This window comes from Motacilla alba, chromosome 1, assembly GCF_015832195.1.
Source record: "Motacilla alba alba isolate MOTALB_02 chromosome 1, Motacilla_alba_V1.0_pri, whole genome shotgun sequence".
In the NCBI taxonomy this organism is placed as follows: Eukaryota; Metazoa; Chordata; class Aves; order Passeriformes; family Motacillidae; genus Motacilla; species Motacilla alba.
Window position 1 is genome coordinate 87,205,052 of NC_052016.1, and position 11,343 is coordinate 87,216,394.

Below are 11,343 nucleotides of genomic sequence, written 5' to 3' on the forward strand. Positions count from 1 at the left end.
AGTGGTAGCCTAGAACCTCTACAACTTCTTAGGAGTGGAAAATTCCTGATTGCCGGTACATATATGAGTTAATTAAAATAGGCACTTATTTGCCTGAACAATGCTGCATGATGCTTTTAAGTTGCACAAGCTACAATGTCCCATCCACAGGTTGTTTCCATGCACAGAAGATTGCTTAAAAAGCAGTGGTGACTCGGTGATACAGCCTTTCATTGAAAGGATTTTTATACTATGGAATGTGAGGAGGTGACACTGAGCAGGTTAAACAAGCTGATTGCAGCAGTGCAGAGTTTTCCTTTTGACAATACCAGTATTTTGATGATAATTGCAAGGTTGGCGGCCACCAGACCCCTGCAACTGAACAGCCCATATCCCAGCATTTACAGGTCTATATATACCCAAACATCTTTTTGGACCCCTCTGGGGAGAAGACACATCTTCCCCAATGGTTCCTTACACTACTGTGAGATAGCCCACTCCAGCTCCACAAGTGATCGGATACTGGTGTTGTCCAGACTTCACTTCTACAGCTGGATATTTAGAAGAAAACGTTCAAGATCAGGTAGGATGGGGCTCTGAGCAACCTGATCTAATTGAAGATGTACCTGCTCATTGCAGGAAGGTTGGACTACATGACATTTCCAGATCCCTTCCAACCCAAACCATTCTATGGTTCTAGGATTATTAAACATATCCATTTCACCCATAACATGAGAGGTTTTTGTTACATCTCAAAGCTATAAACTCTGTCTGCATGTTCAGTTTTGGTCTCAATTTTCTTTCACCTTAAATTACTCCAGTGGGCAAAATTATAAACAGTTTCTCACTTTATTTAGTTCAGTGTTTATACAGTTGTGTTAAATACACACACAGACACACAGACACACACACAGAGTATAAGCAAGACAAACTATTATTCTTGAATACATTTTCAAGATCTGCTTGAAATATACACAGCAACATTGAAGTTCAGCAAGCATGGGGGAAGAGTAGCAGCTTTGTGTGTAAGAAAAACATGGTCCTAAGCTCCACTGTCCATTTTTGACGGATGCAGGAGTGAGACAATAACCATTTTAGTACAGATGTTACAAATAACAGCTTATCCTTTTCTTCATGAATGTGTTATTTCACTTTATGATTTCTCCATAACAGTTTTTGCCACAATATTTTGTTTAATCCTTGTTCTATAAAACACAGAACACCTTGTTGTGTACTATCACCCACTCAGTGTTGAACTCCTCTCTGGAAGTTGTGATCATTCTGATCTCCCTGCCAAAAGTAAAGCAGCTTCAAGCCTCACAGAACTCAGGAACATTTTGAGACCCTTTCCCTAACATATGAAAGACAACAAGAATTTATAGAATTTATTTTTTGTCTGGTACTGGGCATGTTTCTGCAGCAGTGGAAAGATACATGTTGGGAACTTAATTCCACAATTTCAATTGTGTTTGTAAAAAACCTGCCACATTAACTCACCATATTTTGGAAGGTCCACTTGAGTATGACAGAAAGATATATTGTTTCCATGTGCTGATATCTGGTTCACTCTTGAATTTTTTGGTCAGCCAACCTCTCACTCATTTACTTGAAGTTCTCGGAATATTTTCTTTACATAACAGCTACAGGGCCAATGTTACTGAGTGTTTCCTTAAAAAAATTACAGCTGCAAGGAGTTTACTGCACTGTTTCTCTTAGAATTGTACTTATTTTCTCCACAAAATTAGGAGAGATTTCTACATGAACTCTTGAATTTTCAGGAACAAACAATGTATAATGCATGTGTACATTCAATTATTTCCATTCATGGTTGATATAAATAAAATCTTAAAATTGTCAACTATACCAATGTCTACATGTCATAGACATCTGGCAGGTTCAAATTTATTTAGCTCATAAAATAACAAAAATATATAACTCTTTCCAAGCACTGCTGTCTCATGTTAAGATTGGTGGAAGCAGTCCTGGATGAATCAGGAACATTTTTTGTTACATTTTCAAATGCCTTCCTTTTAGTGCAGAAGCTGATAATTTCCTACACTTCCAGATCCTCTGCTTGCTCCTTTGTATGCAGCTGTCACTGCTGTCACTAAAATTGCTCAAGGCTTAAGGCCTCACCTTTGTCTTTCTGTTCCTGTTTCCAGCACCTAAAAGACCCAGACTGAAGACGTAAGGCTGCTACATTCTATTACTTTCTATTACTTTGGGAAAAATAAATGGAGTCATAAGGTGCCTTGCACTTGCTAAAATTATAGCTTTAGAATAAATTAATGCTTCAAGCAATTAATACAGTGCTTTAGTCTGCCCAGACTGACCTAAATTAAAATTTTATTTCATTATTGGCTTGGTCCAATTTCATGCTGGATTCATATTCAGCCTTACCAGATCTTCCATATCAACTCCCGTTCCTGCTCAGACACTTTCACAAGATTTCTTTTTGTTTTGTGTGGGGCTGAGACTAGCAGGTGGATTTGCAGGATCATGGGCTGGAGTTGGTATTGCAGATATCTACTTTTTAGCAATAGCCCATCTTTGTTCTGCTTTTTGTTAAATAATTCATAACAATAAAATGTAAAAAAATCCATAATTTAGGAAATTATCCTCAAAACCAGGTTCAATGATTGTGGCAAAAACCATGTTAAAAATCAAAGCAGATCTTTCTTAAGTTAATAATTTTAAAGTCTCGCTGTACAATGTCAGTAGAACTTCTTCTTTTGTTTAATATTTCCATGAAAAAACAGCATGTGAAAAAAAAGTTTTAAATAAACCATATATTCTTTATTTTCACAGCTGCTTGGAGCAGATGTAATTGTCTATTTCATCTCATCTGATACAAATCCTCCATTTATTTTAGCACCTGATTTTGAATCCTCTTTTTGTGCTGTTTTCTCAACGTCTGTCTTTGTTTTGACACGGTGTCTTCTGTAAAGACGGTAGCCTGAGGATCAATATATGAACAGTATTAAATAAAAGTATTATTAAAAATTGCCTGAAAAAGATGCTGTAGTATCATATATCCATGCAACATTTCTTTCCTTATATTGCTAAAACATTTCAACACCTCCAGAAAGTCTTTTTAAAGCTATGATTTGATTTTGAAATCTATTTGATTATTTTTATTTCTTCTTGTTTTCTCAATATACATGAAAAGTTAAACCGGTAAAATAATGATAATTATAGTGTTATAATATAAAATTACTATACTTTACCTCCTAAAATTAGCAGTGCAAACAACAGCTGGAAAATGCTGTAGATGAGTGGGAAAGTAAACATCAGTTCAAGTTGTTCAGGAGTGAATGAGAGCTGTACTATAGTGGAACATAGCTGGGTGTTCTGCATGCCTGTTTCCAGAGACACTGTACGACACCTAAAGGGAATAATACAGAGACAGTTGAGAAATAGCATCCAGTGGGTCCTTATGATTTTTACTGACCTGGATAAGCAAAAAATGTAGAGGATAACTAAGAAACTTGTTTCCTTCAGCTGACATAGTCAGCAAAACACTCCACCTGTGGCTAGTACCACCAATTATTGCCAGTTCAGCAGCTGTAGAAGACTGTGAACCACCTTCAAGGCACATATGTGGCACTCACTGTCTCCCTCTCTTGCAATGATGTTCTAAATTGTACACTTCTACATCTACATGAGAGGTTTTACTGCAGTTCCAAACCATTTACAAGTCAGGTCTGTTTCACTTGCTTGAAGTGCAAGACGTTGGCACACAAAGGGAAAACATATGAAGGGTTGGAGGAAATGCTATAGTCAGAATCTGTAAATAAATGTGCACCAGAACAGTTTTGTCTGCACATAGTATCAGAAACAGCAGGCTTAGTGAATGACTGACTCTGTAACATAACTAACGTTTATTAACGGAGCATTCTCAGCATTGATTAATTGCTAAATAAAATCTTTTTACACAGTTGAATGAAGGCTATGCGTTACCTGTTCCAAGACAGACCAGCTACACGAGCCAGAAAGAATCCTAAAGTATAGCCAGCTGCTGGAAATATGGTGCCAATGATCCATAATTTCGGTGGGATAATCCAGGAGCCTTTGTAAAGTATTCCCCCAACCACAGCAATGAGCACGATGAGCACTGCTCCCACAATGGAACCTATCTGTGAAGCAAAAGAAGAGGGACTGAGTCAGGATCACAGAATCACAGAATACTGCACAAATGAGACCTCAAGGAAATTTAATGGTGTCAAAGATGCCTGAGTCTTGTTAAACACAAAACCTAATGTTTACAGAAACACAATTCACAGCAGGCAGAGAGATGAGGTAGCTGCATTTTGCCAAAAAGGAGATATATGATGTACTTCAAGGTATGAGTACAACACTAGATCAAGACACAGGTGTAATAGGTATCTATAGCAGATATCTGTAAAACTAGTCTTTTGAAGCCTTGATTATAATTGTACTTAGGGCTGGCGATTAAAAATATTTTCACAGGTGTGATATGAGTGAGAAATGGTGCACACATTAGAAAAATTTCCCCATAGTTGTTGAGAAACTGATAGCCTGGTAGATAGAATACTACATTTTCCTCTCCTCCTTGGTGAATCACACTCTGAGGCTTAGTACAGTGTGTGCTAATTAGACACTAGATTGCTAGTGAGCTAGTGCTAGGAAATTATTTGCCAAGTGCAGGGGTAAATCTTTAAGTAAGCTAAAAATTAATGCTTGAAAACTGGTTATGAGCTTGTATAGTCCTTCCACATAGACCAAAGCACTGCAGTTGATCTTATTTCCTGTGACTGAGTGTACTGAGATCTTTACCACTGCTTGCCTAAAAAAGTTATAACTCTCTTTTCAATATTCAAGTGGAACGTCTGTCATTACAGGCTATGTTGCAAGGGATCTCAGAGATACACTTCTTAGTCTAAGCTTACGAGAATCTATTTCTCAGCTAAAACATGTATTGCCATTGAAGTGGTTTCATCAGTCTTTGGCTGAAGCATTTTTAAGAGCACTGAGTGAACAAGTGCTTTTGTTTGGCTGAGCTATTAACCACATGCACTTTGGAAGAAGAAACATGGTCTGGCCATGACAAGCTCTTCTTTCACCTGGCACACTTCTTTGTTCTCTTGTCTGAATTTCTTACTACATAGGCCTTAATCTGACAGCTGTGGCTCAGTCTTCACTTGATGCTTCATTGTCCTACACAAAGCAAACTCTCAAGGCTCTGGGTTGCTCACCCACTCAGTAAGAAGGAATGAAATGGGGCTTTGCTGAGAGATCAGAGATTCTTTGCATGTGAGTATAAGTCCATGCTTTCCTCTCAACTGATTACATAGAAATAGTAAGATGTGAATGCATTTAAAAATGCAACATGATAAGCTAGCAGTTTAATGAAAATGGATTGACTTAAAAAGACCTTACTTGTGCTCTATGCTGTCTGAGCCAATAGCAAAGAAGTGATAAAAAGTATAGGTAGAAAAACAAGTGACCAGACTAGTTTTCTTTAAAAGAATTTAGATAATATATTTGCTAACTAATAATGGTTAGCAAAGGCCAAGAATTCTCAGCACATCTGAAAATCTCTTTAAACCTAAACCAAATGTTCAGAATGATTAATTTGCTGTCACACTAGATGTGGCTGAATTATTATTATTATTTTGATGAGAATAGGTTTTTTTTGCCAAAATCCCCATATTTTTGGTGTATCTGAAACCATCTTGCAAAGATAGCTGCATTTTGTGAATAGTTTTTTAAGGTTCATGTAAGAGTTGGAATATTTTATGTTTATTATTTTTAAATAAAAATTGGCTTCACACTCAAAAATTGGATCACAAAAATCAGGAAACTCTCTTAAAAGGAAAAAGGCATTTTGATCCAGAATTATTTTATTTTTTATTTTTTTGCAGAGAAAAGCTGCTTTCCACTGACCTGAATGATTTTTCTTCCAATTTCAGTTTACATTATATACTGAACTCAATTATTAACATAGTTGCAGCCAAAGAGAAAAGCAGGTTCTTTAGATAATGATGGTTTCTAATAATGCATGCAATTTATGCATGTTTGTGCAGGGGAAAAACAATACATTTCCACAGCACCTCATTTGTTTTCTGCTGAAAACTTTCCAGGTCTTATGAAGTTAGATACTGATACTATGAATAGTAATGTACTGCTTCAGTGGTCCCAATGATTTAATAATTTGTCCATAATTGCTTATACTTCAGCCTTATATATCCTACCTTAAGTATGATTTTCGCTTTACTAGGCCATCTGTGGTTGACAAATATTCCAAATGAAACAGGAATTACAAGAGCTACTAAAGAAAGTCCTGTAAAAAAAGAAAAGAGAAGTCAAGACCCTGTATGGTGCAAGAGCTCACCACAGGACAGACACCATGACGAGTGACTGCAGGCCTGGAGCAGCCTTTCAGGGGATGTTTCTGGTGTGCACACCGTGGAGCACCCATGCACACTCTACCCACACCTGCCCATTTGCTTTTCTATAGACTCTATTATCTTTGGCAGCCTGTAAAATAATTGCCATTCTGCTGAGCTACATGCTCATTCACCTGCATCAGAAAGGCAGACAGAGATCTGAGTGTGCTAATCATCACTATCCTGTGATGTGAGTAGCTATATTAAATGTTCGTTTTGTCTGCAGGTGTTTCGCTACTGTACTGTGTCGGCAACAAGTTTAGAGCTTCTTTTGTTTTGGCCTTGCCCCTCCAGTATTTTAATTTTGAAAGCACAAGCAACGTATTGGATTTTTGTTTTTCCCCAAGGACAATGGAAAGTGAAGTTGAAGAATGTGAAAGTGATTCTGCTGGCTTTTAAGATTAGCACAACATGGAACTGCACTTGATAAGCACTAGGGCCACAGCTCTGCAAAGCACTGGAGCATGTATTTCTAAATACTTTAACTATTTTCTCTTTGTATCTGAATGAGATTTTTGACAGGAAGTCAAATGAAGCCACTCCTGGCAGTGTAGATTGCAGCTTTTCAAAGAGACTCAGTAGCTTTAATCACTTGCTTAATTATCCACGTGTGCTGAAGTATTTTGCCAGATTATGGCCTCAGCATTTAGCACTTTGCAGGATTGTGTCTTAAAGCTGTTATAAACACTTTCATCCAGAAGAAGCAGCTATTCCTATATGAATTATTCTATAATCTTATCCCACTACCACGTAGGTCTCAAAGACATTTAGAAAGAAAAACACACACAATCTTGTCATTATTATCTGTACTATATTTATAACAGCTTCAAGTTTTTCTTTGGCAGAGCTGTGGATGATGAAGTGATTTTTGGTGCCTAATGTCCATGGAAGTTATTAAAAAGCAGAAAAAGGAATATTTTTAAAAATCTGAGATGATTTCTTCCTGATTGCAGGATGATGGTATAGAGGTGGTTGTCCCTGAATGGAGGACAGACAGAAGGGAAAGTGCTGTTTCGCTGGACTCACCAATGCTGTTATAGGGGAGTACGATTGCATCAGCATCAGTCCACATTTTGGTGTAAATAAAGAGACAAAGTGGCATCATTCCCATTGCAAGCAGCGTGGAGCAAGTTGTCATGCTGATGCTGTGAAGAAATTGGTTACAGTGACAGTTCATCTCATGCTAGCTCATAGTCTTTCTCATTTTCTTATTACCATTTCACACCTTGTGAAAGGTTGTGCAAGAAATGTTGCTGGCTACAGACAATTTATCAGGTTAGAGAAAAGCTAAATGAAAGGAATGGCTTCTGCCGTAAAGAAAAGAACATGAAAAATCAAGGTGTTCTGCAGCCACAGAACTATAACTTTTGTTACAAAGGAGGCAGTCAGACAGGTGGCCAGCAGAAAAGTCTGTTGGCAAATCTGTGTCCATGGTGCCTGTCTGGCTGGTTTCAGAGAGGACGGCAAAGCAGGGAGCAGGGGCAGCAATGGACATCAAATGGAGCTTTCCATTATACCAGGAGTTCTAGAGTGTTAAAATTTCATTCTGAAGTCAATAGCACAGAAATCCATTTCATTGTCTACGATATGTGATATAATAAAATTCCCTTTTCTGGCTTGTTTTGCTATAGGCCAAAAAGTAGATGCTAAGAATTGCTCAGTGAGGCTTAGCATAAGTATTGTTGCTGCATTTTGCAAAGATATTTCTGTTTTCTGTTGTACAAAAAGATGCATTCTGCTACAGGAGTAAAGAAATAGGAAAAGGCAAGACATCTAAAATAAGGGGGGAAACTCCTTATTTTAAGGAGTTGGAATTGGAATACAGTGGATAAAATTATACATGCAAATCTCATTTTTCTCATATAAAAATAGTGGGAGAGGGTTCTAGTTAAGAGATTTTGGAAGCTTTCTTCTGAGCCTCACTTCAGATTTCTCTTTATTGTTGCTTGTCCTCAGAAAAGGGCCTACTGATCCTGGCCTACAAACTGAGCAGATCCAGAGAAATCTAGAAAAATTAATGCAGAAACCACAGGAATATCTGCATTCATTTTGGTTCCAGTCACTCTCTGCTTTGGAGTCATTGAATAGGATTTTGCAGGAGCCTCTGGCAGAGGAGTTCCTATAGAAGCCTCCTACAAAGATAAAAGAGTTACAGGCTACAATTAAGGATTGATGATGTCCCAATGGGAAAAACAAACAAACAAACAAACAAAAACCCCTCATGTTTCCTACCTCTGTATTTCCTGTATCTTTACACTGTCCCTGATTGTACCTCCTTCTCCAAAGTTTGGCCGTCCTCTAACCCTAGTCCCTGTTTCCACAGAAGCAGTTTTTGTGAAATATCAAAATGTATCTCTATGGGGGAGCATTAGAGGATATCAACTGGGCTTGATTTACTAATAAAGATATGAAACATCATACTTCACCTGGTTATGATTATAATGCTAATTATAAAACTAATTCCTTCTCTATCTTGTGGTCTATTTGCACAGAGAAGTTTTGAAGCAGAAGTATAGACAATGACCACGGGTTGTAATATATAATCATAAAATATTACAGTTAAGACCAAAACATTGTCTGATATGATGGGCAGGTTTCTATAATACTGTGGTGGCTCCAGAAGCCATCCACAAAACTTCTAATGTTGTTCTTCTATTGAGAAGATGCTTGCCTTGACAATCTGCTGTACCTCCTGTATCCTGTGGTCCCTGCATCTTTGTTGCAAAGGTACTGACCAAAAGCCTTTGACCTAAGGTAGAGGTCTTTACCTGAAGAATAACCTTTTAAAGGCATTTTCAATTACCTTCACCCTTTGTCAGCATCATGGGTTAGAAATCCTGTTCATGTTTATAGCATTATAAATTTGGATTTTTACCACTGATTTCATTGGAGCAACCCTGAACATACAGAGCTGACCAAGCATAGTTTAGCTCAGTTTATTCTTTCAGGGAGAGATTAGAACAAACTTTCAGTCTTGTACTCAATATCTTCTCATCTGTGATTTCTTAGACCTGTATTAATTGAAATTAAGAGTCTTACAGTTCTTAATATCATAGATTTTTCCTCTACAATGAGGAAGTTAAGGATTAGCAGAGCCAACCTCATTTATAATTTGAAAGTTGTTTTTTTACATTAACACCTGTATGTGACAGAAAAGTTAAATATTTTCAAAGGATGGGAAAAAAACCCCTAAAGCTACTAAAGCTACAAATATTAACATTCTTAGACTATTTACTCTAGCTCCACATCTTTCTTACTTCTACTATTTTTTCCATTTCTAGTTAGGACTGGTATATGATAAATTGGATGAATGCTCCAATTTATTTTACTCTGTAAGAAAGAGACAAATGATTCTGTTTACAGGATCCTGTTTACTTTTACATCAAAGTAATCAGGACATAAAAATGAAAAGACTACTTATTTTTAGAGGCTCTTAGAGTTGATGAACCCCCCATGGAATTTGCATCAAGAGTAGGGTTCACTTCTCCTGTGTGTTTGATGTCCTAGGTTATGTCAGATACCTTACACATCTGTTTCTGAGTTCATTGCACTTTGTCATTGAGACCATCACACTGCCACAAAGGAGGGTTTTCATTGCTCCCAATATGCACGGCTGCCTTAAGTAGCGGTTTCTAGCCTGTAAAATATTCCCTCAGTTTGAAGACTTTGCACAAGGTTCCAGGAGCAGAAAGAATTATCACAAGTATTCATTAGAACTAGTATTCATTGAGAAAATAAATACCTGTCTTTTTATTGCCTAGAACACAAAATGAGGGAAAATATTTTTCCACAGGAGCTCTTTTCCAAGAAACATTACTTCAAGAAAAGTTGCATAGCCACTATTATGTACAGAGGATTCTGGTCCCAAAATCTTATGTTTTTTAAAATATTTTTACTACTCAAGCTCTTCGGAGAAAGAAAAGTAATTTTAACTTGGGAAAAGTTTTCATAATATATATTAATTTTCTTCATAGATGATATTTTCTCCAGGATCTAAAGTTTAACAATACAGATATTTTCTAATGTACACAATTTTGTTGTGATATCTTCTTCATGAATTCCCAATGAGCTAAGGATATTTGCTATTCTGCTTATAATTACTGCAATTACAGTAACTAACCATCTTTACAAGGAGAAACCACCACGCATGTGCCAGGAAGCTAAGGAAAACATCAGACAGATCAGACAGTCCTTTTCAATGTAAAATTTACAATGTAAAGAGCCACATGAAGTACTTAAAGAATGGCTGCTCTTACCTTAGGTCCATGTCTCCATCCACCCAGTAGGCGATGATATTCGAGGCTGTGCCCCCTGGACAGCATCCCATGATCATCACCACGACAGCTTGAATAGGAAGGACGTTAAAGGCCAAAGAGAGCAAGAAGGCTGTGAGAGGCATAATTCCAAACTGGCAAAGGAAACCCACAAATATACCCCAGGGTCTTTTTATGTGGCCCAAGAAATTCTTAATTTCCACATTGCAGCCCATGGAGAACATCACCAAAGCCAGCATGATTGTTAGAACAGTACTTAAAACTACACTCAAAGTTTGATTAAAATTATCTTCTGGCAATACGCAAGAGGTGCCATCACAAATTGTAGCATTTGCTGGACAAGCCGTGGAGTTTTCTGCCAAAGAACCAGCATTAAATTGCTGGGAAAGAAAGTTTGTCTGCATTTTGAAATACAGAACTGCTCACTAGATCCGCAGTACTCTTTCAAGCCTGCAGTTGTTTGTCAGTGACTTCTTTTAAATGATCCAGGAAGCAATAAAGTGCAATAAATGCCAGAAAACTCTTACTACTCTTGAAGGGTTTGGCTCAGTGCTGATTCATATAGTTATAAAAGTTGCACTTGTTTGGTACAGTGACCATTAATCATTTATTCATATGGTAATGAGGGATCCCACATTAAGAGAATAGCTGTGTTAATATTTAAGTGTGTAAAGGAGGCT

General features: G+C 37.3%; 1 protein-coding gene across 1 annotated transcript; it reads right to left on the reverse strand.

Moving 5' to 3' along the window:
• Positions 1-809: 809 nt before the first annotated feature.
• Positions 810-11,203, reverse strand: SLC10A2 (solute carrier family 10 member 2). The gene is made up of 6 exons (XM_038157203.1): positions 10,646-11,203; positions 7,416-7,534; positions 6,195-6,283; positions 3,940-4,115; positions 3,207-3,364; positions 810-2,935 (listed from the first exon to the last, which is right to left on the reverse strand). The coding sequence occupies exons 1-6, from the start codon at positions 11,065-11,067 to the stop codon at positions 2,811-2,813; spliced, it is 1,089 nt and encodes a 362-aa protein (XP_038013131.1). The 5' UTR covers positions 11,068-11,203; the 3' UTR covers positions 810-2,810.
• Between the last annotated feature and the right edge of the window lie 140 nt (positions 11,204-11,343).